The 26,324-nt window shown below is 39.9% G+C and overlaps 1 protein-coding gene across 1 annotated transcript in view; it reads right to left on the reverse strand.

Moving 5' to 3' along the window:
- Window positions 1-518: 518 nt before the first annotated feature.
- LOC144689614 (AT-rich interactive domain-containing protein 1B-like) overlaps window positions 519-26,324 on the reverse strand; it is a 198,522-nt gene continuing 172,716 nt past the window's right edge. Inside the window, exons 14-16 of the mRNA XM_078556841.1 lie at window positions 24,903-25,686; window positions 12,782-12,912; window positions 519-6,264 (exon numbers count right to left, since the gene is read on the reverse strand). Of these exons, the coding sequence (XP_078412967.1) occupies window positions 4,474-6,264; window positions 12,782-12,912; window positions 24,903-25,686 (2,706 nt within the window). The 3' untranslated portion in view covers window positions 519-4,473. The remainder of the gene's footprint in view (window positions 6,265-12,781; window positions 12,913-24,902; window positions 25,687-26,324) is intronic.

Raw genomic sequence — 26,324 nt, forward strand, 5'->3', positions numbered from 1 at the left:
ATTTCAAGGTCACTCCTCTGAATCCCAGTCTCCTGACCCTCCATCCCCGAAACCCAATATTCCAACTCTTCCTCCCCAAATCCCAATCTCCCAACTCCCTCCCGATCCAAAACTCTTGACTAAGCCCAAATCCAACTCTGCTGGTTCTCCCATCCCACCATTATACCGTGTCCCAATTTCCTCCCCTCTAGTCTCTATTTAATCTCTCCCTTGCACCAGCTAGCCCCATCTCCAGTCACTACTCAGCAAGTGACGATGGGGGGAGTGCATGGTGGAATCATGTCCTATTCTGACAGACTTGGCTCAGCACCGATGCCAGATGAAAGACATCGCCCAGACTAGAGTCACATTTGAAGACTGGAAGATATTGCAGAGCCGCTTGACTAGTGAACAGCACTACAATATGAGACACCGCCTTTAGAAGAGGAAAGAAACAGTGATGATACGGGGGCAGCAATTTTGAGAGGATGTTGCGGATTCAATATAAAACAATTTTAAGATGCATCTTTTTTGTGCTACAAAAGTACTTTTATTTACAGGCTCTATAATCTGAACCAGATCAAGCAGGATTCATATCCTGCTCTATATTGATAAAATGTTACATCAGTCCTGCATTTATACATTAAAAAGACAGTATGAAATGCTGATATTAAAAGGCAATATGAAGTGTTAATATTGTTAAAAATAACACTTTGCTACTCCAGTGCAACATGGGACTCAGCCACACAAGCACCAAATCAGGCCCTTAATGAGTACCATTATAATGCCATTTACTCAGTTCCTTGAAGAGATTTTTGGACTACATTTGAGCTGCCGCTAGAGGTCTCCAGCACAGTACCAAACAAACAACATTGACCAACAAAAGCCACTGCATAAATATGTCAGCAGTAGTTTATTAATTTACATGGCTTGTTATCTGATTCTTCAAACTCTCCCTGCTTCATCCAAGTACTTGACACAACCAAAACAGGCTTCATATTTAAAAAACAAGTAGAAGTGCTTGAGCATCTCTTCTGGTTTGTGTCCTTTTTAAAGGTTTAATGGGCAGTGCTACTTTAGTCACTTATGACCAAGTGGTTCTTAAAACTATAATGTTCCTGGAGTAAGAGAGTTTTGGAAAGCTTTTATTTGTTTTAGTTTACCTTTGTGAAAATGCTGTGGTTTTAAAGATTCTCCTAGTGCTTCAACTTTCAATAAAAAGACCGCCAAGAACATCAGTCAAGGTTTAATTAAGGAAAGCCAGGGTGGATTTCTTAAGGGAAAATCATGTTTAACTAACCTACAGGAATTTTTCAAAGAGCTAACAGAGAGGGTTGATGAGGGTAATGCTGTTGATATGGTGTACATGGGCTTCCAGAAGGCATTTGATACAGTGCCGCACAACAGACTTGTGAGCAAAGCTATAGCTCATGGAATAAAAGGGACAATAGCAACATGGATATGAAACTAGCTGAGTGATAGGAAATAAAAAATAGTGGTTAATGGATTTTTTTTGTGCTGGAGGAAGGTCTGTAGTGTTGTTCCTCATGGGCCAGTGTTGGGGGACCCTTGCTTTTCCTGATATATATTAATGACCTAGACCTTGGTGAACAGGGCACAATTTCAAAGTTTGCAGATGATACAAAACTTGGAAGCATTGTGAACTGTGGGGAGGACAGTGTAGAACTTCAAAAGGACATAGACAAGTTGGTGGAATTGCCAGTCAACTGGCAGACAAAGTTCAATGCAAAGAAACGTGAAATGATTCATTTTGGTAGGAAGAACATGGAAAGACAATATGAAATAAAGGGTACAGCTCTAAAGGGGGTGCAGGAGCAGAGGGACATGGGTGTATATGTGCGTAAGTCATTGAAGGTGGCAGGACAGGTTGAGCGGGTGGTTAATAAAGCATACAGTGTGCTCGGCTTTATTAATAGGGGCATAGAGTGCAAGAGCAAAGAGGTTATGGTGAACTTGTATAAATCACTAATTCAGCCTCAGCTAGAGTACTGTGTCCAGTTCTGGGTGTTGCATTTTAGGAAGGATGTGAAGGCATTAGAGAGGTTGCAGAAAAGATTCACGAGAATGGTTCCAGGGATGAGGAACTTCAGGTTTGAAGATAGATTGGAGAAGTTAGGGCTGTTTTCCTTAAAGAAAATAAGGCTGAGAGGAGATTTGATAGAGGTATTCAAAATCATGAGGAGTCTGGATAGAGTAGATAGGGAGAAGCCATTCGTGAAAGGATCGAGAATGAGATGGCACAGATTTATAAAAAATAGTAAAAGAAGCAAAGTGACATGAGGAAAAACTTTTTCATCCAGGGAATGATTAGGGTCAGGAATACACTGCCTGAGAGTGTGGTGGAAGCAGGTTCAACTGAAGCATTCAAAAGGGAATTAGACTGTTATTTGAAAAGGAAGAATGTGCAGGCTTATGGGAATAAGGCAGAAGAATGGCACAAGGTGAGTTGCTCATTCGAAGAGCTGGTGCAGATTCGGTGGCCCAAATGGCCTCCTTCTGCAGCATAACAATCAATTCTGTGAAGAGAACTGGGAGAGAAACAGAACCCTGGTGGTTCATTAAAAAGAATATTTAAACTGCTAACCTACATAATGGAATCTTGTGTAATACAAAGTTCAACTCACTAAGATTTGATTATAGTCAAGCTTGACAAGTACAAATGAATCCTGACAATCCCTACTTGTTAGCGAACCCACATCCCCATGGAATGTCAGGACATTTTATACACTATATGCACGGTGCTGAACAGCCCAATGTCCCACTACATGGTAATACCTTCCAATCAAATGAAGGATCAATATGTTATTTTGTCATATGCACAGGCATGTGACATATGCACTCATACAGCAAAAAGATGAGGCATCTCTGAATGAAAAACTTGATGCAAGTCACTGCAAACTAAAAATGCCCATAAATAATTCAAAACTGTACATCAGGTAAAATAAAAACAAACAGTTGAAAGACAGGCTGCACCACAGTTCAAACAATACAAGGTCAGATGAACAGGTCTACTGTGTTGCTATGTATCTCCTTTTAGGTCATCCATGACATCTGTATTTTAAAGTTAGCATATCCTTTTTCTGGGATCAGTGATGCATCAGGGTCTGCAGGGAGTTACAGCATTAACAGAAAATAAGTTTTTGACCTAGGCAACTAATCTTTCCTGCAGTATGGTTACATTTTTCCATCATAAGATTCAATTCCAGACAGTGCTGATGGAACCCTTCAAAGCACTTGCATCATTTAAAAAAAATGTTCAAGAACAATCATCACAGCACTTAAGATTTAATGTACATTTATTCTTAACATGTGGAACATATAGTATAAAGATTTTATACTGAATAAATGATATTCATTAAGCCAGAGGAAAAGGAGGAATTTACATCAAGTTTTTAACTACATTATCTGAAATACAAATATGCGATTCGCACTGAAAAATTTCTGAAATTGTGTTTCTTCATTTTTTAAATTTCTGATCATTACCTGTACTTAACCTTTTCCACACCTTGATTATGAAGCAAAATGTGATCAGCTGCTCTCCTTGAAATAGAGCACAACTTTATACATACAGAAACTTGTACATCACCCTCATTGGAGATATGGCCAAAATATATAATAAAAAAAATAATTAAAATCTACCACTTTCTTTAAACCTTACCACATCATGGAGAAAGAAAAACTGTAAACCTCATTCTAAAAGAAACAAACACAACAGAAATAGTTTGAGGGTATGTGCAATGTACAACTTCTATATACATTACAGCCCTTTGGCTGTAGGAAAAAATATCAAAAGGTGAACTGAGTGAACTAAGAGATGGCTGAGGACTGTCATACTGTGGAAGGTAAGGAAGGTATGAATATGACAGTAATGTGAGGAAGCAATTTGTGTTTATCATCGCTTTCTCTCCCACCTCCCCCCCCAAACCCAGATCAACTGTTTATTTGCTGTTAGACTAATGCATTTTAATTTCTTCTGTGTTTGGACTATGCACACCTGTTTTTTGATCCCCTACACCTAGATCACTAAGTTCTATTGCACAGCGCTTTCTGTGGTGTGTATGTACTTCAAAATTATTCTGGTGCTTTTTTTTACCTTTTTCTTTTTTTAAGTGGTAAAGAATATTTAATTGTACAATGTTTGCCACATTTCAAAATTCACCTTTTTTCGCTTCCAAAAATATCATACAAACATGAAAGAAACATCCAAAGGGAATCTAGGGATAAAGATAACCCCGACTGTACTAGACAGCAACTTTGGTTAAAAAAATGTTTTAAAAAGTACTTACACATAGACAGCAAATATTTATTTCCATCTTATATTTGACCAAATTGACTAACTTTTTAAAGCCCAATTTCCTTCGTAAATGGGGCAGAGGAGCAAAGATTATTTTTGTTGTTGGATAAATAACAGAAACAGCCAATCAAATGCAACTCTCTTGTCTCCACTCACACATGCTTGGCTTCCCACTTCTGTCATAACTGGCCAATCATGAACAGTGTATCGCAAATGACAGATGCAACCATAGAGTTCAGAACAGATGATATAGAAATATCTAGCAAGCGACCCTCATATAAAACAAATTCTGAACGGTTCTCTTCTATTCTAGCCATGGCAAGCAAAGCCTTGGCTGCCCGACACATCATGTGCACACTGGTTGGCTCAATGGGCGGAGGCTGCATGTGCATCAAATTAGGCTGACTGTGCTGAAGTTGGGCCACAGTGAGGCCGTCCTCAAGGAAGCCGATCAGGTTGCTGATGCTTCCTTTTTGCACAGCAATAGCTCTAGCCACCAAAGTGTCCCCTTGGGCAAAGTTCGACAACAGAGCAACGGACATTTCTCGGCAGACTGAAATTCTCCGGTCACCCACGTACCTAACCAAAGTAGCATATAGTTTCTCCTGACGGCTGAAAGGGGGAGTTGCCAGGATGAGATCCACATTATTGTCCTGAATGCTGAGTTTACACAAGGTCTCCAACACAAGTCTCTGTGGTGACAGGACTGAATTAAGTCCCACTGTTGGGAAAGGATCCTGGGCTTCTGCTGAAGGGCATACCATCCAGTGTAGCAAGCCATCCAAAATTGGCAAACAAATGCTTTCTGGGTATACAGACAGGTCCAGCTGCCCAGAAATGTTGGCTAATGTAACTAAGGTGTTCTCCCGTAAAACCTCAAGGCAATCCCACCACCATTCATCTTTGTTGCAGGCTACTCCTTCGTCCTCTTCTTCCTCTTTCTCATAAGTTCGCGGTGTTCGCTTTCTTTCTGGATGTTCATGATGAAGCAAAATCAGCTTCCCCAAAATGAGTATTAGGCCTGAGTGCTTTGACATTTCAGCGTCATTCCCAGGCACAAAAGACAAGCTACGAACTATATTTGACACACAAATACAACGCTTTGCCAAAGAGTCCCGCCAGTCAGAGATTGTGCACAATGGAGTCTCATCACGGCTGCAAGGCTCATCCTCCAATAATTTTATATTTCTGTGTGCTTTTGCTTGGTGGATGCCAAAGAGAAATTTACTGCTGTCTGTCTCAGAAGCTAAACAATTGGAATGGTCTTCTGGTAGGGCTCCTGGCCGAGCTGACAATACATCATCTATCGTGGCCGTGATACTCTTTTCTTGCTGCTCTTCTGCATTGATGTTTTCATTGTTCTCGTGTTCTTTTGTATTTTTCTCTTTACTTGGACCACTTAAACACCCCATCACCCTCTTGCATGATAGCATTTCCATTTTGCTCTCAAAATGGGTCTGAATGTGCTCTGTTGTGTCACCTCCACCAATTTTCCAATGGAGCAATCCACTGTCGAATTCCTGAACTCGGCCAAGTTTATTTGTACGATCAACTACAAAAAGATCTTTTTTCTTCACAATCTTCAATGGCAGCCTATCAAATTTACTGGCTTGTTTTGGCTTTTCATCACCAACTTGTGAATCATTTGCTGCAAAGTTGGCTTGGCTGTCTTCACTTCCCGACTGGCCACCTTCCTCTTCCTCTTGGTCACTGTCATCACAATCGTCATCATCATCATCATCATCGTCGTCATCATCATCATCATCATCATCATCATCAAGTTCTTCTTCTTCAGCTTCCTCCTTCCCAATATCATCCTCAGTATGGTTAACACCATCTTTCTTAAATGCACCTGGATCAAGGAGAGCTTTCTGGCCTGGATCTCCAACCTCATACTCTTTTAAAATTCCAAATATTTCTATCAAGCATCTTCTGAAATATTCTACCAGAAGCTCCAGGAAACCAGATAACTGTAAGAAGAATAGAAATGAAAGGATTTAATTTCAGATTCCAAGCATATTTTCTTTAGTTACTTAATTTACTTATCAACAACATTTTATTTTTAAATACAGGCTTTCAAATAAGCCTGTGATCTGCTATGGGATCCTAGGGTGTTCATGAGGTCATTAGATTTTATGTTATCTTTATATACTGGGCCAGGCATATTATGTGTAGTCTGTATAGTGGTTTGATTATTCTGCACATATTCTTCTATCTTTCTATACATTTTGACTTTCGTAGCCTATTATCTTATTGCTTTATTCAGTTCTGCAGTTATCGCACTTTTTTGGGTAGCTGACACAGTCTTCCAGAAATTAGAACAGGAATACAGTTAAGTCCCCATTTTAAGTTGCCTCATTCAGCATCAGCATCTTGGATATAAGAGATCAGTTCATGCACTTAGTGTCAGGATTTCTGCTTTAGCACTGTTTTGCGCCGGGGCTGATGTAGCATCGTGTGACCCTATTGGCATCATTTTGGAGCAGCCTCTTCCGCTCGCCGATTCTCTCTCACTCACTGACTCTCTCCACTTGCTGCCTTTCTCACTCACTGCTTCTTTTTCTCAACACTTCCCTCCCTGAGTCTCCTGCTCACAGTTTCCCTCCTGGATCCTCCTGCTCATCGCCTCCCAGATCTTCCCACTCACCGCTTCCCTTCTTGACCCTCTCACTCGCAACTCCTCTCACTTCCTCCCTCTTGCCACCCCTCTCCCGAGCCCTTGCTTACAGCAATGATTCAGGAGAGCAAAGTGGTGAGCAGGAGAGGTGGCAAGCAGGAGGGTTGGCCAGCAAGAGAGGTGACACGTGAGAGGAGGTCAGCAGAGTCGGCGAGCGGGAGGGAGTTGGTGAGTGGGAGGATCAGGGAGGGAAGCGATGAGTGGGAAAGAGTCAGAAAATGGGAGCGAGTCAGAGTGGGAGGTAAGTAGAAAGTGTTAGCATATTTCTTTTACATTTTTAAATTTATTTTATTTTAAAAATTATTTTGTTTGCAAGTATAGGAATTTAGGAATGCACAGTATTTCAACTTACAGGGTATAGGTTTTACATTTTTTTTTCTGACGAGAAAGGTCCTACAGAACCTAACTTCAGCTTTTACATCAATTGTAATGGGAAAACCTAATTCATTTAAAGTTGTTTCATATAAAGTTGCACTTTTCAGGAGTGCAACTATAACATTAACCAAAGGGTTACTGCGTGTCAAAATTTAAAGAGGTGCTCCATACATAAAATTTTGAAAACCACTGCAGCAGAATTAATTCAGAAGTTGACTCAGAAGAATACTCGTTATAACAACTTAATACCAGCAGCATACAGGACCTATATTTAAAAAACATCAATTTTAAATAAAATTACTAGCCTTTCATAGTTGAACTAAAAGCATTTCATAGAAGTTTGTAAAGTTCACCTGGCAAAGAACTAGTCATGAGGTTGTGAGCTGATATCAAACAAAAAAAACTGACAGAATTTAGAACACATCAGGTCAAGAATACATTGTATACTTTTTTCACAATTACCTTTAAGTAACCTTTGAAGAAAAGGTTTGAGGGGCTTGTTAATAATCATTAGAAAATCCACAAAATTGGCCAATATATCTGTACCATCCACTTCCACAGCAGCCAGTAGGTAAGAACAATGTTTTTAGTGAGGGTTCACTACCATGTTTCTTGCGACTGCATGTTTTCCAGTAGTTGGAAAATAGTTAGAATCATGTTTAACTAATTTATTGGAGTTTTTTGAAGGAGTAACAGGTGCAGTGGATAAAGGGGAGCCTGTAGATGTACTGTACTTGGATTTCCAGTAGGCATTTGATAAGGTGCCCATCAAAGATTATTACGGAAAATAAAAGTGCATGGCGTAGGGGGTAACATTTAGCATAGATAGAAGATTGGCTGGCTGGCAGAAAGCAGAGAACATGAATAAATGGGTCTTTTTCTGGTTGGCAGGATGTGACGAGTGGAGTCCCACAGGGGTCTGTACTGGGGATTCAACTTTTTACAATTTACATCAATGACTTAGATGAGGGGAGTGAAGACATGGTAGCTAAACTTGCAGATGACACAAAAGATAGGTAGGAAAATATGTTGTGAAGAGGACATGAGGAGGTAGCAGATGCATATAGGTAGGTTGAGTGAGTGGACAAAGATCTGGCAAGTGGAATTTAATGTGGGAAAATGTGAAGTTGTTCACTTTGGCTTGAAGAACAAAAAAGCAGGGTATTACTTAAATGGAGAACTGCTACATAATTCTGAGATGCAGAGAGATCTAGGTGTTCTAGTACATGAGTCACAAAAAGTTAGTATGCAAGTATAGCAAGTAATTAAGAAGCCTGATGGAATACTATCCTTTATTATGAGAGGAATTGAACATAAAAGTAAGGATGTTATGCTTCAGGTATACAGGGCATTGGTGAGACCGCACCGCGAATATTGTGCGCAGTTTTGGTCTCCTCATTTAAGGAAGGATGTAAATGCATTAGAGGCGGTTCAAAGGAGGTTTACTAGATTGATACCGGGAATGAATGGGTTGTCTTTCGAGGAAAGGTTAGACAGGCTGGTCTTGGAGTTTAGAAGGTTGAAGGGTGATTTGATTGAAGTATACAAGATCCTGAACGGCCTTGACAAGTTGGAAGTCGAAAGGGTGTTTTCTCTTGTGGGTGAGTTCAGAACTAGGGGGCACTGTTTTAAAATTAGGGGTTGCCCTTTTAGGACAGAGATGAGGTGAAATTTTTTCTCTCAGAGGGTTTTGCGACTTTGGAATCCTCTGCCTCAGAGGGTGGTGAAGGCGGGGTCATTGAATATTTTTAAGGCAGAGATAGATTCTTATTAGGCAAGGGAATCAAAGGTTAGTGTGGTTAGATGTGTGGAACGTGGAAATAGAAACACAAGATCATCAGCTATGATCTTATTGAATGGCGGAGCAGGCTCGAGGGGCCGAATGGTCTACTCCTGTTCCTATTTCTTATGTTCTTACATATTTAAAGGCTGTTAGTGCAAAACTGCTTCATTAACCCATACAGGTCTGTTCAGTAGTTCTAATAACCATTTGCACTTTTATCTAAATGTTTGCAGATGCATAATCTCCAGAAGTAACTGCATGCCCTTTTAGTTTAATAGTTGAGGCCGTATTAAATTGTAATAGAAACATAAAATGCTGGAAATGCAAACTGTGTCACTCAGCATCTAAAAAAAGAAAAACACAGCTTGTCACTTTGCATCAGATCTGTTAGAAGAACTTTTCCAATTACCAACATGTGCAGCATTTCCCTTTATCTGTGTTATAAAACTGCTCATGTACCAGACAGTGTTTTTGAGCTTGAAGGACAACTGAAAGAGCATCTTCCCCCATGGACATTGCTGACTGTAGGAGCAAATCAGACCAGAATGTCTGGAGATAACATGAGTGAAGGAAAATATTTTAAATAATATCAAGTAGTAATACAATGGGTTTGTAATGCAATAGCTTCAGTGTGATTATTTAATTGATTCCTGAACTGAGTATTCAGATATTTTAAATTATAAAAATCCAGCTTGTTGCTATAAAAACATACGAGCGACAGCCTACTGTCATGCTCAATGACCAGAAGATTAGTAGGCAACATAAAAGGAAATACTAAAGTCTTTCACCAACACATAAATAGTAGAAGGGTAGGTCAAAGGAAAGGTGGGGCCCATTAGGAACCAAAAAGGAAATCTTCTTACGGAGACACAGAGAATGACTGAGGTATTCAATGAATATTTTGCATCTGTTATTACTAAAGAGGAGGATGTTGCCAATGCCACAATAAAGGAAGAGGTAGTAGAGAAATTAGAACGGTTTGAAGTAGATGAGCAGGAAGTACTTAAGATTTAGCTGCACACAAAAAAGACACCTCGTCCAGAAGGGATTCATCCTAGGTACAGGTCACAACTTTCCAAGCCCCCACCTTGGGTATGGGGGTGATATCAGAGAACTGCAGGATTGCAAATTTTACACCCCTGTTCAAAAAAAGGGAGAATGATAAATCTGACAATTATAGGCCAGTCAGCCTGACATCGGTTGTGGGGAATTTTTCAGAGGCAATAATTTGGAACAAAATAGTTACTTGAAAAAAACATAAATAACAGCCATCATGGATATGTCAAAGACAAATTGAGTCTGACAAACTTGATTGAGTTCTTTGACCAAATAGGGGGGTAGTGCTAAAGGATGAGGGTAATGCTGTTGATGTTGGACTTTCAAAAGGCATTTGATAAAGTGCCATATAATAGCAAAACGGGATTAAAGGGGCATTGACAGTTTGGATATAAAATTGAGGAAGGGACTAAAAGCAGAGAACCATGGTGAACGTTTGTTTTTTTGGACTGGAGGGAAGTACACAGTGATGTCCCACGGGGGTCAGTATTGAGGAGACTGCTCTTTTTGATGTATATTAATGATCTAGACTTGGATATAAAGAGCATAATTTCAGATTTTGCTAATTAACATGCAACTTGGAAACGTTGCAAATAATGAGGAGAAAGATATAAAGACAGGCCACTGAAATGGACAGACATAAGGCAGATGCTTTTAACACAGAAGAGCAAAGTGATACATTTTGTAAGGAGGATTTAGGTGAGGCAATGTAAACTTAATGGTACAATTTTAAAGGGAATGCAGAAATAGAAAGACCTGGATGTTTATGTTCATAGACATATGGACCCAAAAGGTCTGTTTTTGTACTATATGTTTATGTACACAAATTGTTAAAGGTGATAGGACAAGTTGAGGAGACTGTTTAAGAAAAAGCATTTGGCATCTGTGGCTTTATATATAGACAGTACAAAAGCCAGGAAGTTATCTAAACCGTTATAAATCATTGGTAAGGCCTCAGCTGAAGTATTGTGTCTAATTTTGAGTACCACACTTTAAGAAGGATATTAAAGGCCTTGGAGAAGATGCAGAAGAGATTTACTAGAATGCGGGACCTCATTTACGTAGAAAGACTAGAGAAGCTGGGATTGTTCTCCTTAGAGCAGAGAAGTTTAAGGGGGGGGATTTAATATGGGTGTTCAAAATTATGAGAAGTTTTGATAGACTAAAGAGGGAGAAAAGATTTCCACTGGTAGGAGGGTTAGAAACCAGAGGTAATAGGTATAAGGTAATTGGCAAAAGAACTGGAGCAGGGAGAGAAGAAATTTTATTAAGCAATGAGCTGCTAAGATCTAGAGTTTAATGCTTGAAAGGGTTGTGGTAACACATTCAAAAAAGAATTAGATACATACATACATGGAATCTACAACACAGAAACAGATCATTTGGCTCATCTGGTCTAAGCTGGCATTAATGTTGTACATGAGCCTCCTCCCACCACTCTTCATCTAACCCCATCTACATATTTTTTATTCGTTTCTCCCTCATATGTTTATCTAGCTCTCCCTAAATGCATCTATGCTATTAACCTCAACTACTTCTTCTGGTAACAAGTTCCACATTCCAATCATTCCTTAGGTAAAAAAGTTTGTCTTGAATTTCTTATTGGAGTTATTGGTGACTATTTATGGCCCATACTTTTGGTTTCCCCTTCAGGTGGTAACATTTTCTCTAGTCGACCCTATCAAATCCTTCATAATTTTGACTGAAAAAGATCACCCCTCGTTTTTCTCTTTTCTAGAGAAAAAAAAACTACAGCCTGTTTTGCTTTTCCTGATAACTATTCTGGCCTGAATCTTCTGAGGAGTGGTAATTACTGTTGGATTGCCACTCTGTTCCTATTTTTGTCCCCCACGCCTCTGCATTTCTGGCCGGGACTTCCAATCCCAGCTTCTCCAGTCCCTTCTTCGTAGCGCTGGAGTGTTGGGGGAAGACAAACCACGCCCACTTTTTACAGCACTAGCTGCTGCATTCCGTAAGTAAAGAGTTTAAATGTCCCAAAGCTTCTCAACAATTAAAAAATTGATTCAGCCTTAATGTTACAGCACTACCATTATCATGACATTAACCCCACGGCTGCATAATATTTCCCATTTATTGTTGTATTGTGCTGTTTCACCTTGTTCCCCTATTGGTTTGACCATAGCATCTTAACAAGAGAATGAACAATGCTACCACTTGACTTCCTTAACAGCACCTACACTGTGGACCACCACATAGACTGCAGCGGTTCAAGAAAGCGGCTCATCACCACCTTCTCAAGGACAATTAGGGATGGAAAACAAATGCGGGCTATTAAGGTAGTGATGCCCACATCATGTGATAATAAAAAAAATGGAAACTGTGCAATAATCATTACTGCAAAACCCAACCAGCTCATCTGATTTCTCTGATTCCTTCAGCAGGATAGAGCTTGCAAATTATAACGATTGCAGAAGAAACACAGAACATGAAAGAGATAGGTATGTAACTGGAGAAGAAAGTAATGCTACAGTCAGTAATACTAAACATCAGACTTTAAGTGAAACAGGCAGTCTCTGATCACAGGATCCTTAAAATTATATACCAGAACATCTTAATTACAGGAAAAATCACTTACTTGGGAGAGGTTAAATGTGGCTACAGTGCTGTCATCATAAAGTAAGATGTTGATAGTGTCCAGGGCCCAAGTGCTTTCAGCCAACAGACCAGATTTGAGAGACATCATAACTCTCCATGCCTCTGGGGCTCCTGAAAAAAAGTTAAAAACAGATCAACAATTATTTATTAATATGGCCATGCTTGGAATTTCTCAATGAATCAAATTAACATTAATTGCTGGTACATCTGTAATTTAAATAATGGAAGAACTGACATATCAAAATCAGGGAAATGTTAAGAATGAGATTCATGTTTAACAAGAATGGTGTAAGTCCGGTTGGTGTTGAGGATATATTAATAACCTGGATTTGCATTTTCAGGGCAGACTTTCAAAGATTGCACATGCTGTGGAAGTTGGAAATGTAGTAAACATTGAGGAGGATATTAACAGATTTCAGAAGATAGATAGATTGCTCAAATAGGCAGGCATACAGCAGATGAAATTTAATGTGCAGAAGTGTAAAGTGATTAATTCTGAAGAATGAGAAGAGGCAATATAAACTAAATGGTGCAATTTTCAAGGGGAAGTAGGAACAGAGGGGTCTGTGGCTGTACATACACAGGTCTTTGAAGGTAGCAGGACGAGTTGAGAAGGTTGTTAGGAACAAAGTAACAAGAATAGGCCATTTAGCCCCTTGAGGCTGTCCCACCATTCAATGAGGTCATGGCTGATCTGTGACATAACTCCAAATCATTGTCCCAGATCTCTTAACATCTTTGGTTATCAAAAATCTATCAATTTCAATTTTAAAATCAACAATTGATCTATCATCAATCACCATTTGTGGAAGAGTTTCAAACTTCTACTTTGCATGAAGAAGCATTTCCTGACTTCATCCTGAAAGGTCTGGCTTTAATGTTTGGGTTATGCCCCCAGTCCTATAATCCCTAACCTGTTCCCCTTAATATCTTGAAAACTGATCAAAATACACCTTAACCTTTTAAATTTAATGGAATACAATTCCAGTTCGTTAATCTTTATTTGTAGCTTAACTTTTGGAGCTCGGTACCATTATAGCAAATCTATGCCGCACTCTCTCCAAGGCCAATATATCCTTCCTAATGTGTGGCGTCCATAGAATTCTAGGTGTGGTCTAACTAGGGCGTTCTATAACTGAAGCATGACTTATACCTCCTTGTATTGTAGTCCTCTAGATATAAAGTCCAGCAACCCATTAACCCTTTTGATTGTTTTCTGCACCTGTTCATGACATTTTAACAATCAATGAATCTGGGCCCCCAAGTCTTTTTGAACCTCTGCTATTTCTATCTGTTAACCATTTAGAAAGTACCCTGTTCTTTACTTTTTAGATCCAAAGTGGATGACCTCATTTTTGCCTACTTTGAAATCTATTTGCCATAATTTTGCCCAGCCATTTAATCTAAAAATGTCTCTTTGTAATTTTACATTGTTTACAGTACCACATATCTTTGTGTCATTAGCAAATTTGGATATGTGGCTTTCTATCCCATTGTAGAAGTCATTAATGAATACAGTGAATATTTGAGGCCCCAACAGTGATCCATATTGCACACCACAAGCAGCATCCTTCCAATTAGTGTACCTGCCCATTATCCCAAATCTCTGTCATCTGCTGCTCAGATAATTTCCTAACCAGTCCACTATTTGCCTTCAATTCCCTGAACTTCAACTTTAGCTGTTAAAAAGGCATATATAATTATATGTATATAGGCTTTATAAACAGAGGCATATAGTACAAAGGCAAGAAAATTAAGTCAGGCCTTTATAAATAATTTGTAGGCCCCAGCTAGAGTACTGTATCCATTTCTAGCCACCACCCTTTAGGGTGCCCTTAAAGAGGGTGCAGAGGATATTAATTCAAATGATGCCAGAGGTGAAAGGCTTCAGTTACATGGAAAGAATAAAGTAACTGGAGTTGTTTTGCATAGAATAGGGATGATTAAAGGCAGAATTAACACAGATGTTCAAAATTATGATGGGTTCTGATGGAGTAAATAATGTTTCCAGTGACAGGAGGCAACCAGAGGGTACAGGTTTATGATAATTGGCCAAGGAACAAGAGATGACATTAAGAAACTTTTTTTTAACATAGTAGGTTACGATAATCTGGTGAAAGAAGATTCAACTGTAACTTTCAAAGAGGAGTTGGATAACTACTTGAAAGGGAAAAATGTGCAGGGTTACAGGGTAAGAGCAGGGGAGTGGATCTAATTGGGATGGCATTTTCAAAAAAGTATAATGGGTCAAATAATCTCCTTCTGAGCTGTATCATTCTATGATTCTAATTTTTTTTGTAAAAGGACACATCAGATAGGTCATTTTATTTAAAGCAAATGGAGCTTATCGATCCTTATAAATGTGTGCTGGAGTCCCCTGTTGGTCAGGCTAAAAGTTACAATTTTCCTTTAAATGGGCCATAAACGATATGATATTTTCTTAACATGCACGCCGACCTGAAGATTCTGGCCCATCTGCCAGATCTTTTCCCACTCACTTAACCTACCTATATCTGTTTGTAGCCTCCTTATGTCCTTTTTACAACTTACTTTCCTACCTATCTTTGTGTCATCAGCAAATTTGATTGTGTTAGTCAGCTATCACATTGTTGACATGTATCATCAGGCTCAGATGCCAGCCTGCTCATGGCAACATCCAATCTCAGAGTTGGCAATGACAGGTATTTATCAGCTGACCCAGAAACAGAGGTACAAAATGAAAGTTTTTTTGCTACTAATGTTACTAGTGTCAAGTTGTTCACTGTATTGCCTCTAATGGCAAGAGTGTTGTTGGAGCCAACTCTACAAAATAGGGTAGGAATTTAGGTGAAACTATTGCCCAATTGGGGGTGCTTTTGCTTAGACTAAGTATGTAATTAAACTACTGGGCTAATCCAAGCAATTTAGAGAGTTGCAGATTATAGGCCTAAACAGGCTGTGAAAATTTGGTCTTTCTTTAGAGACCTAAGGCAAATCAATTTGGCCAATCCTGATGAAGATGCATGTTTTGTGTACAAATTCCCTGCTATTTACAGAAATAGATATGAGAAATGGAACACAACTAACTAATGCTTTTGTTTAAGCAAGCTCGGTTAGCCCATGACCATTTAACATTAAGTTCTATGTCCTTCTGAGACGTTAATTAAATAGCTATGTGAACAGTCTTCAATGCTATGAACAGCAGTATCAGTTATTAGAAAGAGACCCCTATTGCTCAGGTTTGTTTGCACAATGGTATTCAAAGTTACTCTACACTCAAAAGGTGTCTAACTGAGTGTTACCTTTCTCATTCTGATTTTTAAACACACAATCATGTGATTATCAGAATTTTTGAACTGGGATATGGGATCTTATATACTAAAGCAGGCTCATCCAACCTGCAGCCCGCGGGCCACGATGAGGCCCACCAGGACTTTCTAACCGTCCCGTGGACCATATGCTTAAAATGCCGGTAAGTAAATTGGAAGATTTTGAGAGTTTCTGCTCCTCCAATCACAGGCCATTTCTCTCCCGTGTTTGCTGTTAATAGGATCACTAGTAAGTCTATCAGCAAAGGTGGGAGAGAACCAGTCTCTGATTGGAGGAGCAGCTTCCTTCAGTCTGAGGCCTGAAAAACAGCGCGACAGCAGCGTGAGTCTGTTGGGGAGGGGGATTTTCAGGGAGTGGGGAACAAACAGAGTGGCTGCGGAGCGAGGGGAGAGAGAGCGAGTACTGAGCAGGGGGAGAGTGACCACTGAATGGGGAGAGAGAGAGGGACTGCTTTTGCAACAGTGGCTGCTGGTGGAGGGGGATAAGAATGGCTGCTGTTGGAGTGGGGAGAGAGTGGCTACAGGTGGGGTGAGTAAGGATGTGTGTGTGTGAGGGAGCGAATGTGAGTGAGGGAGAACGTGTGAATGAGCGAGTGAGTGTGTGTGTATGTGTCTGGCTCACTCTCAATCTCAGGGTTTGCACTCACCCTCACCCCCACACACCATCATACTCGTATCACCTCACAGAGTGGGTTTGGTGAGGGTGAGTGACTAAACACCCTGGGACACAATTTGAACCCCTCACACTCAAATGGTCATCTTTATTACTTACTCATTGCTTAATTTTTGCTCAGCAAGCTGTTATACCGCAATATTTTATTGAAATTCATGTTTAATGTTGCGCCAAACCTTATCTTTCCGAAATTTTCTCGGCAGCCCCTTGAGTGAGAAAAAAATTGAAATGTGGCCCCTTGTACAAAAAGGTTGGACAAGCCTGTACTATAGGATATAAGATTGCGTTTTCATGATGCTGAGTCATTTAAAACATATTTTCTGGTAATCTAAGACAATTGAAAAAGGCAAAAGCAGCATCAAAGGAATATGAGATTTAGTGATGCTGTTCTCCAGGCTATTGCAATTGGAGGCAAGTCATGAATTAACCTCTAATTCGGATAAGGGATCCACAACCAACAACATATGCAAATCATGGGAATAGATAACAAAGTGGTATCATGCATTTGGATGAAGTTGAAGGGTGTTTAATGTAAAAGCCACAGGGCTAGCAAGAAATATTACTACAAATTTATCAACTACTTCTTACAGGTAGGAGAGATAGCAGCACCTAACATATCTCTATAAATACCATTATTTTGATAACACTTATGAATTGAAATGTTCCATGAGAATTCCAAATAAAATAAATAACAGTAATGACTAGTTAAAAAGACCTGATCTAAGAGATTTCACATGTTCTTTCTTTACCTGGAATCGGCTATATTCAGAGCATTACATATACCTTCCAGTGATCAAGTGGTATGTGGGAAAAAGGTGAGCAATGGACAGTAATGTACATTAATGAACAAGCCTGAAATCCACCATAAATAAACATGTGCAAAAATATCTGTTGTCACAATATGAATTGGCAAGAGGATAGGCATTAATATGATAGTGTTTCAACAAGTGAGGACAAGACTACACCATCCACCATGGCAGAGACAATGGGGCAGATTCCACCTCTACTACTGGACATTAAACATTGCCTGGATAGTTTTAGGTGAGAAAAGATGGAAGGAGGCTTGAGTAGAGCATAAAGCATAGGCTGGTTAGGCCAAATGACCGGTTTCTGTGCCATATATTCTATTTAATCCTATAGGTGGACTGCAGAAAGGAAGGTCCCCATGGAACATTGCACGTTGATAATAGAGACTGCTTAATTTTCTATTCATTTAAATTAACTAATGCTCCCCATCCAGTTATTGAAGTTAAAAATCTTATCCCTATGTGTAGAATGTTTGTATTTATGCACATGGGCAACAGGAGCAATGGTGCCCACCTAAATATGTGCTCTTTTCCCTGAAAGAAGGCAATGCTCAGCATAAGTTAGCAGGGAAGGCATAGGAGATTTGGGGAATGACACCACTGAAGATGGTATTGAGCTGCTGGGGGCTAATTCAGACCTAGAAGCAATGTTATAGTCTGTTTTCTATCAGGTTTGTTGCCTATATGAGGGGCACATGTGGAACAACATGGGGTTCTTCAGGTTGGCATTAGTTGCATGCCATCACATGGCTCCACACCAATGACAGGAACAAACCTGACAGCCTGCAGCTCCTTGACAACAGGTCACTGGACAGTTCTAGCACAAATTTAGGACCTTCTGGACCAGTGAAACAGGGAGGTAGATAGTTAACACATTCTGAAGAAGCTAGCAATGCCATCTCAAGGGCAATCTCCTCATCTACTCCTTCTGTTAGTGGTTCATTTTTTCACAACTTGTAGGATTACATCCATGTTCAGAGAGAAATAGGACAGGACAACGCACATCTTAATGAATACACTTACACCACACTGAACAAGTCACAACATACACTATTGCAATAGTGCAGCAGTGCTTATGTGTTGAAGTCCTTCTAATTTTTTATGGACTTTAAGGGACAAAGAACAGCAGTACTCCTTGTTCATAAAGGAGATAGCCAGCTTAGAATCTGCCCACAGTAAACTGATGATGGACTGCAACAAGATAGAATTTTCTAGGTAACTAGAGCATGTCTAATGGTCGGACCTTTGATATGCGTATCTTCCTTTGCTGGTCTTTGTCTCAGGCCTCTATCCACGCATATTATATGTGTACCCATGCTTTTGAATTCTTACAAGAGTAGGTCAGGTGTGAAGAGAAGACAAGAAATACAGATCTGTGCTGTCTTGAGCAGATTCTTTCTTTTCCATATAGTTTTATGCATAATATGGTCAAGAACTCAAGTGTCAGGTTTTATCAAGTGTGAAATGAGTTACTGTGCAAAATTTCACAAGCAGATGTAACTTGCTTTTAATGAAGACGCAACAAGCTAAACCTTGCAGAACTTGTGGTAATGTGTGTAAAAGGCTGGAGAAACAGTGTGCAAGATTATAAACACTTAGCACATATCAAAAGATACGAGCTTGAACAGTTGATTTGTGAAGGGTATAAATTGTTGCACAGTAATGTAATTCAGTACCCATTTTAAAGCCATACATTCAATCCTCATTTTTATGCAATGCCATTATAAATTCCTATATCCACATTTATAACATCGCTCAAATAAACTTGTCATGGTGTAATTATATCCTTCTGCCAGTGGCAATATTGCAGCACCTCCATTGGCTGGAGAGTGGAATTACATTATAACTATGAGATACATGACCAGACCATCTGTTTCAGTGATGCTAGTTGAATGAGAACTCTCCTTCTCTTCTTCAAATATTGCATGTTATCTTCTATGATTGCCCAAGGGGGCAAATGGGCCCTGGTTTAAACATCTCACCCAGAAGACTGCACTTCTGACAATGCAGCACTCTCTCAGTACTGGAGTGGAATATCAACCTGGATTGTGTGTTCAAGTCTCTGGAGTGGGACTTGAACACACAACCTTCAGGCTCAAGAGGCGAGAGTGCTCTTACCATAAATTTTGACATAGAAATTTATAATAAAAAAAGCTGACAAAAAGTGCACACAGTATCAAGATAGTAAATGTATTCAAATAAAAAGATATAGGGAGAGTTAATACTGACAGAGAAATCTTTAACATCAAATCTAAATGATTAACTGTTGTTAACAGGGATCCCATTTTAAAGTTTCTCCCGAAGGGTAAATATTTCCAGGCTTTTCCTGATACCATCTCGTATCAGAGCAGTAAATCCTAGATGCTAAATTTCCAATCATATACCTGAGGTGTTGTCTTGTGGCAAGAACAAACATGACTAAAACCAGAAAACTGCATCAGCCACATGAATCACAAGTGGCACTGGTGTATTCTTACTGTTTCTCTGTATTTCTCTTCACATCTGTTGGATTTGAAATTTTTTCTTGTGAGGTCCAGAGAAAGCAATCAATAGACAGATATGGAGGCAAGTGCTCTTGTACTTATGCCCTTGAGGTTTTGTATCTCGTATATTCACTGCATTTATTCCTGAACTTTGACGTCAGCACTTTTACATTGAGAGAGACACCTCATATCACTTCATGTACAATTAGTAATTGTACATGAATGAAATACAATGACTATGGTTATGCAGGGAAATGCAGCAGCTGTTTTTGCACAAATATTCCACAAACACATAAAATGGGTTTTTTTGGGTGCCATTGGTTAAAGGAGAAACAAAGGCCAGGATGCCAGGAAATTTGCTGCTCTTCTCGAGTAGTGTCTTAGAACTTGTATCATTAGCAAAGACAAATGCAGCCTCTTTTAACATCTTCAAAGGAAACCAGTGGAATGTCAACTTAGATTATGTGCTGAAACCTCTAGCATAGGATGTCAAGCCACTGATGGAGAGGTGAGAGTGATACCATCTGAATCAAGCTAAAATGTTAATGCATGAGAAGATAGTTCTGACGACAGTATAAAACTGGTTACTGTAGCAAACCCACATTTTCAGGGTCACTCCAATTGCAGATCTTTAAATAGTAAGATCTTTTTGACCAGCTTTGCACGAATGGATATAAGTAGAGGTGAAACAAAAAGAAAAAGTGCTGGAAAAACTAAGCAGGTCTGACAGCATCTGTGGAGAGAAAGACAGAGTTAACATTTCGAGTCCGTGTGACTCTTCTTCAGAACTAAAGAGAAGTAAAAATATGATGAAATATATACTGTTTAAGGTGGGGGGTGGGACAGGTGGAGCTGGATAGAAGGCCAGTGATAGGTGGAGGCAAAGGAGAGATTGCAAAAGATGTCACAAACAAAAGGTCGAAGGGGTGTTGACGGTAGTGATACTGGCTAAAGGAGGTGCTAATGGTGACATTAAGAGTGGAAAGCAGAATGAGCAAGTGACAGATGGCCCTAGTGGGAGTGGTGTGGTGTGGGAGAAAAGATCGAAATAGGCTAAAAGTTGGGAATAAAACAATGAATGGAAATAAATTTAAAAAATAATAATAATTGAGATAAGTGGAAAAAAATATATATATAAAAATGATAAAATAAATATTTGAAAAAAGGGGTGGGGATGGAGGAGAGAGTTCATGGTCTGAAGTTGTTGAACTCAATGTTAAGTCCAGAAGGCTGTAAAGTGCCTAATTGGAAGATGAGGTGCTGTTCCTCCAGTTTGCGTTGAGCTTCACTGGAACATTGCAGCAGGCCAAGGACGGACATGTGGGCATGAGAGCAGGGTGGTATGTTGAAATGGCAAGCGACAGGAAGGTCTGGGTCATGCTTGTGGACAGACTGAAGGTGTTCCGCAAAGCGGTCACCAAGTCGTGTTTGGTCTCTCCAATATAGAGGAGACCGCGCTGGGAGCAGCGAATGCAGTAGACTAAATTGAGGGAAGTGCAAGTGAAGTGCTGCTTCACTTGAAAGGAGTGTTTGAGCCCTTGGACGGTGAGGAGGGGGGAAGTAAAGGGGCAGTGTTGCACCTTCTGCGATTGCATGGGAAGATGCCGTGGGAGGGAGTTGAGGGGTTGGGGGTGATGGAGGAGTGGACCAGGAGGGAACAGTCCCTATGGAACGCTGACAGGGGGGTAAAGGGAAGATATGTTTGGTGGTGGCATCATGCTGGAATTGGTGGAAATGGCGGAGGATGTTCCTTTGAATGCGGAGGCTGGTGGGTTGAAAAGTGAGGACAATGGTTCTGGGAGGGAGAGGAAGGTGTGAGGGCAGAGGTGCAGGAGATGGGTCGGACACTATTGAGGGCCCTGTCAACCACAGTGAACCCCATCACAGTGTCAACCCCATCTCCCTGCGGTCTGTCATCTATGACATCTTTTGCAATCTCTCCTTTGCCTCCACCTATCACTGGCCTTCTATCCAGCTTCACCTGTCCCACCCCCCCTTAAATAGTATATATTTCACCATATTTTTACTTCTCTTTAGTTCTTAAGAAGAGTAATCTGGACTCGAAACGTTAACTCTGTCTTTCTCTCCACAGATGCTGTCAGACCTGCTGAGTTTTTCCAGCAATTTTTGTTTTTGCTTCAGATTTCCAGCATCTGCAGTATTTTGCCTTTATATGAGTAGAGGTGAGTGGTGCATGAAAGCTGCTGTATTCATTTGAGGACTTTTCTCTCATGATACATATATTAAACATAAAAGTGCCTTTCTGGTGCCAGAGGCACTAAGTATTTATTTGAAAGCCTTAGCTGCTTGGCTGGAAAGAAGGAAAGGACCAAAGGATAGAATGATAAAAACAAAAAGCTAAAAGCTGCTGCGGATAGAATGATGCATTTAAATTGTTTCAAACAACCAATCCCTATAATTTTGAAAATACACATTTCAAAACCAGTATATTTACATAAAATTATGTTAGCAGTCAAAATTAGAGCACATGAAAAGTCAGGATATGAAAAGGTCTGAAGGAGTCATATTCAGCATGAAATGTTAACTCTGTTTTGCTCTCTCCACAGATGCTGCCAGACCTGCTGAGTATTTCCAGCACTTTTCTGTTTATGTATGTGAAAAGGTCAGTCAGTTAATCGATGCTCATCCCTGCACTGTAGCACTCCCTGATATTTTGACCACATTTCTTTTTTAAGAAGTCAGTTCCTGGGAATTTTGTTCAAATTTTTGACTTAACAAGTTTTGCGAGTTGAGACAATTTCATTTGGGGTTAAAGAGATATTTAACAAATAAAGGGAGAAAACTAGCTAGTAATATAAAAATAGATAGTAAGAGTTTCCACAAGTATTTAAATAAGAAGAGTAAATAAAGGTAGTGTTGGTCCTCTAGAGAGTGAGTCTGGGAATTGATAATGGAAAACAAGGAAATGGCACAGCGTTGAATAGGTATGTGTGTCTGCCTTCACTGTAGAAGACTTAGAGAACTTCCCAAAGATACTTGAAAATCAAAAGGTGAACAGGAGGGAGGAACTTAAAACAATCTTCATCATTAGGGAAAAGGTGCTGGGAAAACTATTAGACCCAAAGGCTGACAAGTCCCCAGGACCCAGATGGCCTGCATCCTGGGGTCTTAAAAGTAGTGGCTGCAGAGATAGTAGATGCATTAATTATAATCTTCCAAAATTCCTTAATCTAACATATATCATTGGGAAATTGCTAAAATCCATTATTAAGAAGTTATAGCAGGATACTTAGAAAATCACAATTTGATCAGGCAGAGTTGATATGCCTTTGTGAAAGGGAAATCGTGTTTAACTAATTTATTGGAGTATTTTTGAGGAAGTAACAAGCAAGGTAGATAAAGGGGAACCTGTAGAAGTGGAGTATTTGGATTTACAAAAAGCATTTCTCATAAGGTGCCACATCAAAGGTTACTGCACAAGATGAGAGAACATGGTAGGGGAGAATATATTAGCACGAATAAAGGATTGGTTAGCTAACAGGAAGCATAAAGCAGACATAAATGGGTCTTTTTTCAGGTTAGCAAGCTATAATGAGTGGAATGTCACAGGGGTCAGTGCTGGGGCCTCAACTATTTACAATCTACATCAATGATTTGGAGGAAAGGACCGAACATATGATAGCTCAATTTGCTGATGACACCGAGATAGGTAGGAAAGTAAGTTGTCAAGAGGAGGTAGAGAGTCTGCAAAGGGATATAGATGGGTCAAATGAGTAGGCAAAAAATTGGCAGGTGGAGTATAACGTGGGAAAATATGAACTTGTCCATTTTGGCAGGAAGAATGGAAAAGCAGCATACTATTTAAATGGGGAGAGATTGCAGAACTTGGCAGTATTGAGGGAATTGGTGTCCTGGTACATGAATCACAAAATGTTGGTATGCAAGTACAGCAAGTGATTGGGATGGCAAATGGAATGTTGTTGTTTATTGCAAGGGGAATGGAATATAAAAGTAGAGAAGTTTTACTGCAGCTGTACAGGGCATTGGTGAGACCACATCTGGAATACTGTGTACGGTTTTGGTTTCCTTATTTGAATATATAATTGCATTAGAAGCAGTTTAGAGAAGGTTCACTCAACTCATTCCTGAGATGAAGGGCTTATCCTATGAAGGAAGGTTGAACGGGTTGAGCCTATATACCCATTGGAGTTTAGAAAAATTAGATGTGATCTTATTGAAACATGTAAGATCCTGAGGGGGCTTGATAGGATAGATACAGGGAGGATGTTTCCACTTGTGGGGCAGAGTAGAACTAGGGGGCACAGTTTAAGAATAAGAGGTCTCCCTTTTAAGGGGGTCGTTAGTATTTGTAATTCTCCTCCCCAGAGAGCAGTGGAGGCAGGATCATTGAATTTATTCAAGGCAGAATTAGACAGATTTTTGATAGAAAAGGGAGACAAGGGTTACGGGGGGCAGACAGGAAGTGGAATTGAGAACACAACCAGATCAGCCATTATCTGATTGAATGGCAGATCAGGCTTGAAGGGCTGAATGGCCTACTGCTGCTCCTATGTTCCATATGTTAAGTAAAAATGTCAGCACACATAGAATCTACCCTTTGCAAAAACAAAAAATGTCTGGCACATTTGCCTAACTTTTAGGATTTGACATCAAAACATTCATTGCAGGTCCTGCTTAAAACAAATCCTTCATATCATATCGCTTGCAAATTATCCAAAACCATCAATTTAATATCCAGTGTTTTTTTAACATTCAACCAATGAAAAGCACTCGTAACATATCAGTACCGACAAATTGTATAATGAAGTCAAACTTAATTCAAATGGACAAGTGTTTTCAGTTTACCTACCAGTGTCTTTTGAGGTAAGTTTCCGTCTTGCTTTTAAGACTGGTTGTGACGCTTCCACTGAACCGGGAGGGAATGTAATTTCCCGCCTGACTGGGGGTGGTTGTTGTTGTGGAACAGCAACCTGAGAGGCTGGAACTGGAGGGCCAACTTTCTGCATCTTCATGGACGACATGTAAGGGGACTTGTTGGGTGACATTCGGTTTTCTAGAGACCGCTGAAAGGGAGCTGGACTAGGAGACCTGGAAATGTGGTTTGGCATTGAAGGAGTAGTCTGATAGGAGGGCTGAGAAGGTCGTGTGATAGGAGCCATGGAAGCTGAAGACATGTACGAAGGCTGACGCTGGTTAACATGAGAAGGCCATTGACTTTCATGGTTCATTCTCTGGTCAGGTAATATAATTTCATCAGTGCGATTCATCCCTGCATATGGAGATGCCTGTGGAGGTGCTCCGGGGCCTTGCCTATTTGGGTATGGGTAAGGCATATCATTCCGTGATTGCCACATGCCCTGCTGTGGCCCTTCAGTGGAGGATACTTGCATTGGTCCTCCCATCATTTGTGGTGGTATTCCATGTTGCTGCATTGGACCTGGACCTTGCATCCTGTCTCTATTATATGTCAATGGATACTGGTTTTGCATGGATCTCCTGTCTTGTCCAGAATAAGTATTTCCATATTGGCTGTACACTTCCTGCTGTTGGCTGCCATACTGCATGTTGTATACGTCACTCTCATGGCGTTTTGGTGGGGGACCATACATGCCATCCATGGGTCGTTTATAATTCTACATGTCAAAACAAAAGGAACGATGAATACTGGCAAAAGTGGGACTATCACTTAACTCATTAAAGAAGCATTGTACCTACAAATCTATCTACTGTTAGCTAGAAATAAAATCTAAGTTATGAGCAAGGGGCACATTTAGGAAAAGGGTATTTAATTAGGTATCATAGAAATGAGAACCCTATAGCTCAAAAAAACTAGCCACTTTGCAGGTCACTGTTTAATACAACCAGAAGGACGTTTCATGGTTCAAAAAAGCATCAAATTAAATTTGTTCATCTTCAAGACATCAACATCCCATTTTCTTGAACAGACTTTTTACCTTTATCTCTGTTGCCAAACTGGATGAGCATACTGTATACCCAAGAGAAACCCTACAGGAATTAATCTTAATGCCTGTCAGAGAGTCATAGAATCATTACAGCACAGGAGGGCATTCATCCCATCATGGACATGCTGGCTCAGTAGAGCAATCCAATCAGTCCCATTGCCCCATCATTCAAGTTAATAATCAAATGAAAAGGGGAGGAAAGTTAGAGAGAGGACTTTTGATTCAAAATCCCACATTCCCATTAAGGGTGGATAGATGATAAGGTTAACAAGGTTTACTAGTTTCAGATGGAGTCTGATCAATGCTAT

This window comes from Cetorhinus maximus, chromosome 14 (assembly GCF_964194155.1).
Source record: "Cetorhinus maximus chromosome 14, sCetMax3.hap1.1, whole genome shotgun sequence".
Taxonomy (NCBI): Eukaryota; Metazoa; Chordata; class Chondrichthyes; order Lamniformes; family Cetorhinidae; genus Cetorhinus; species Cetorhinus maximus.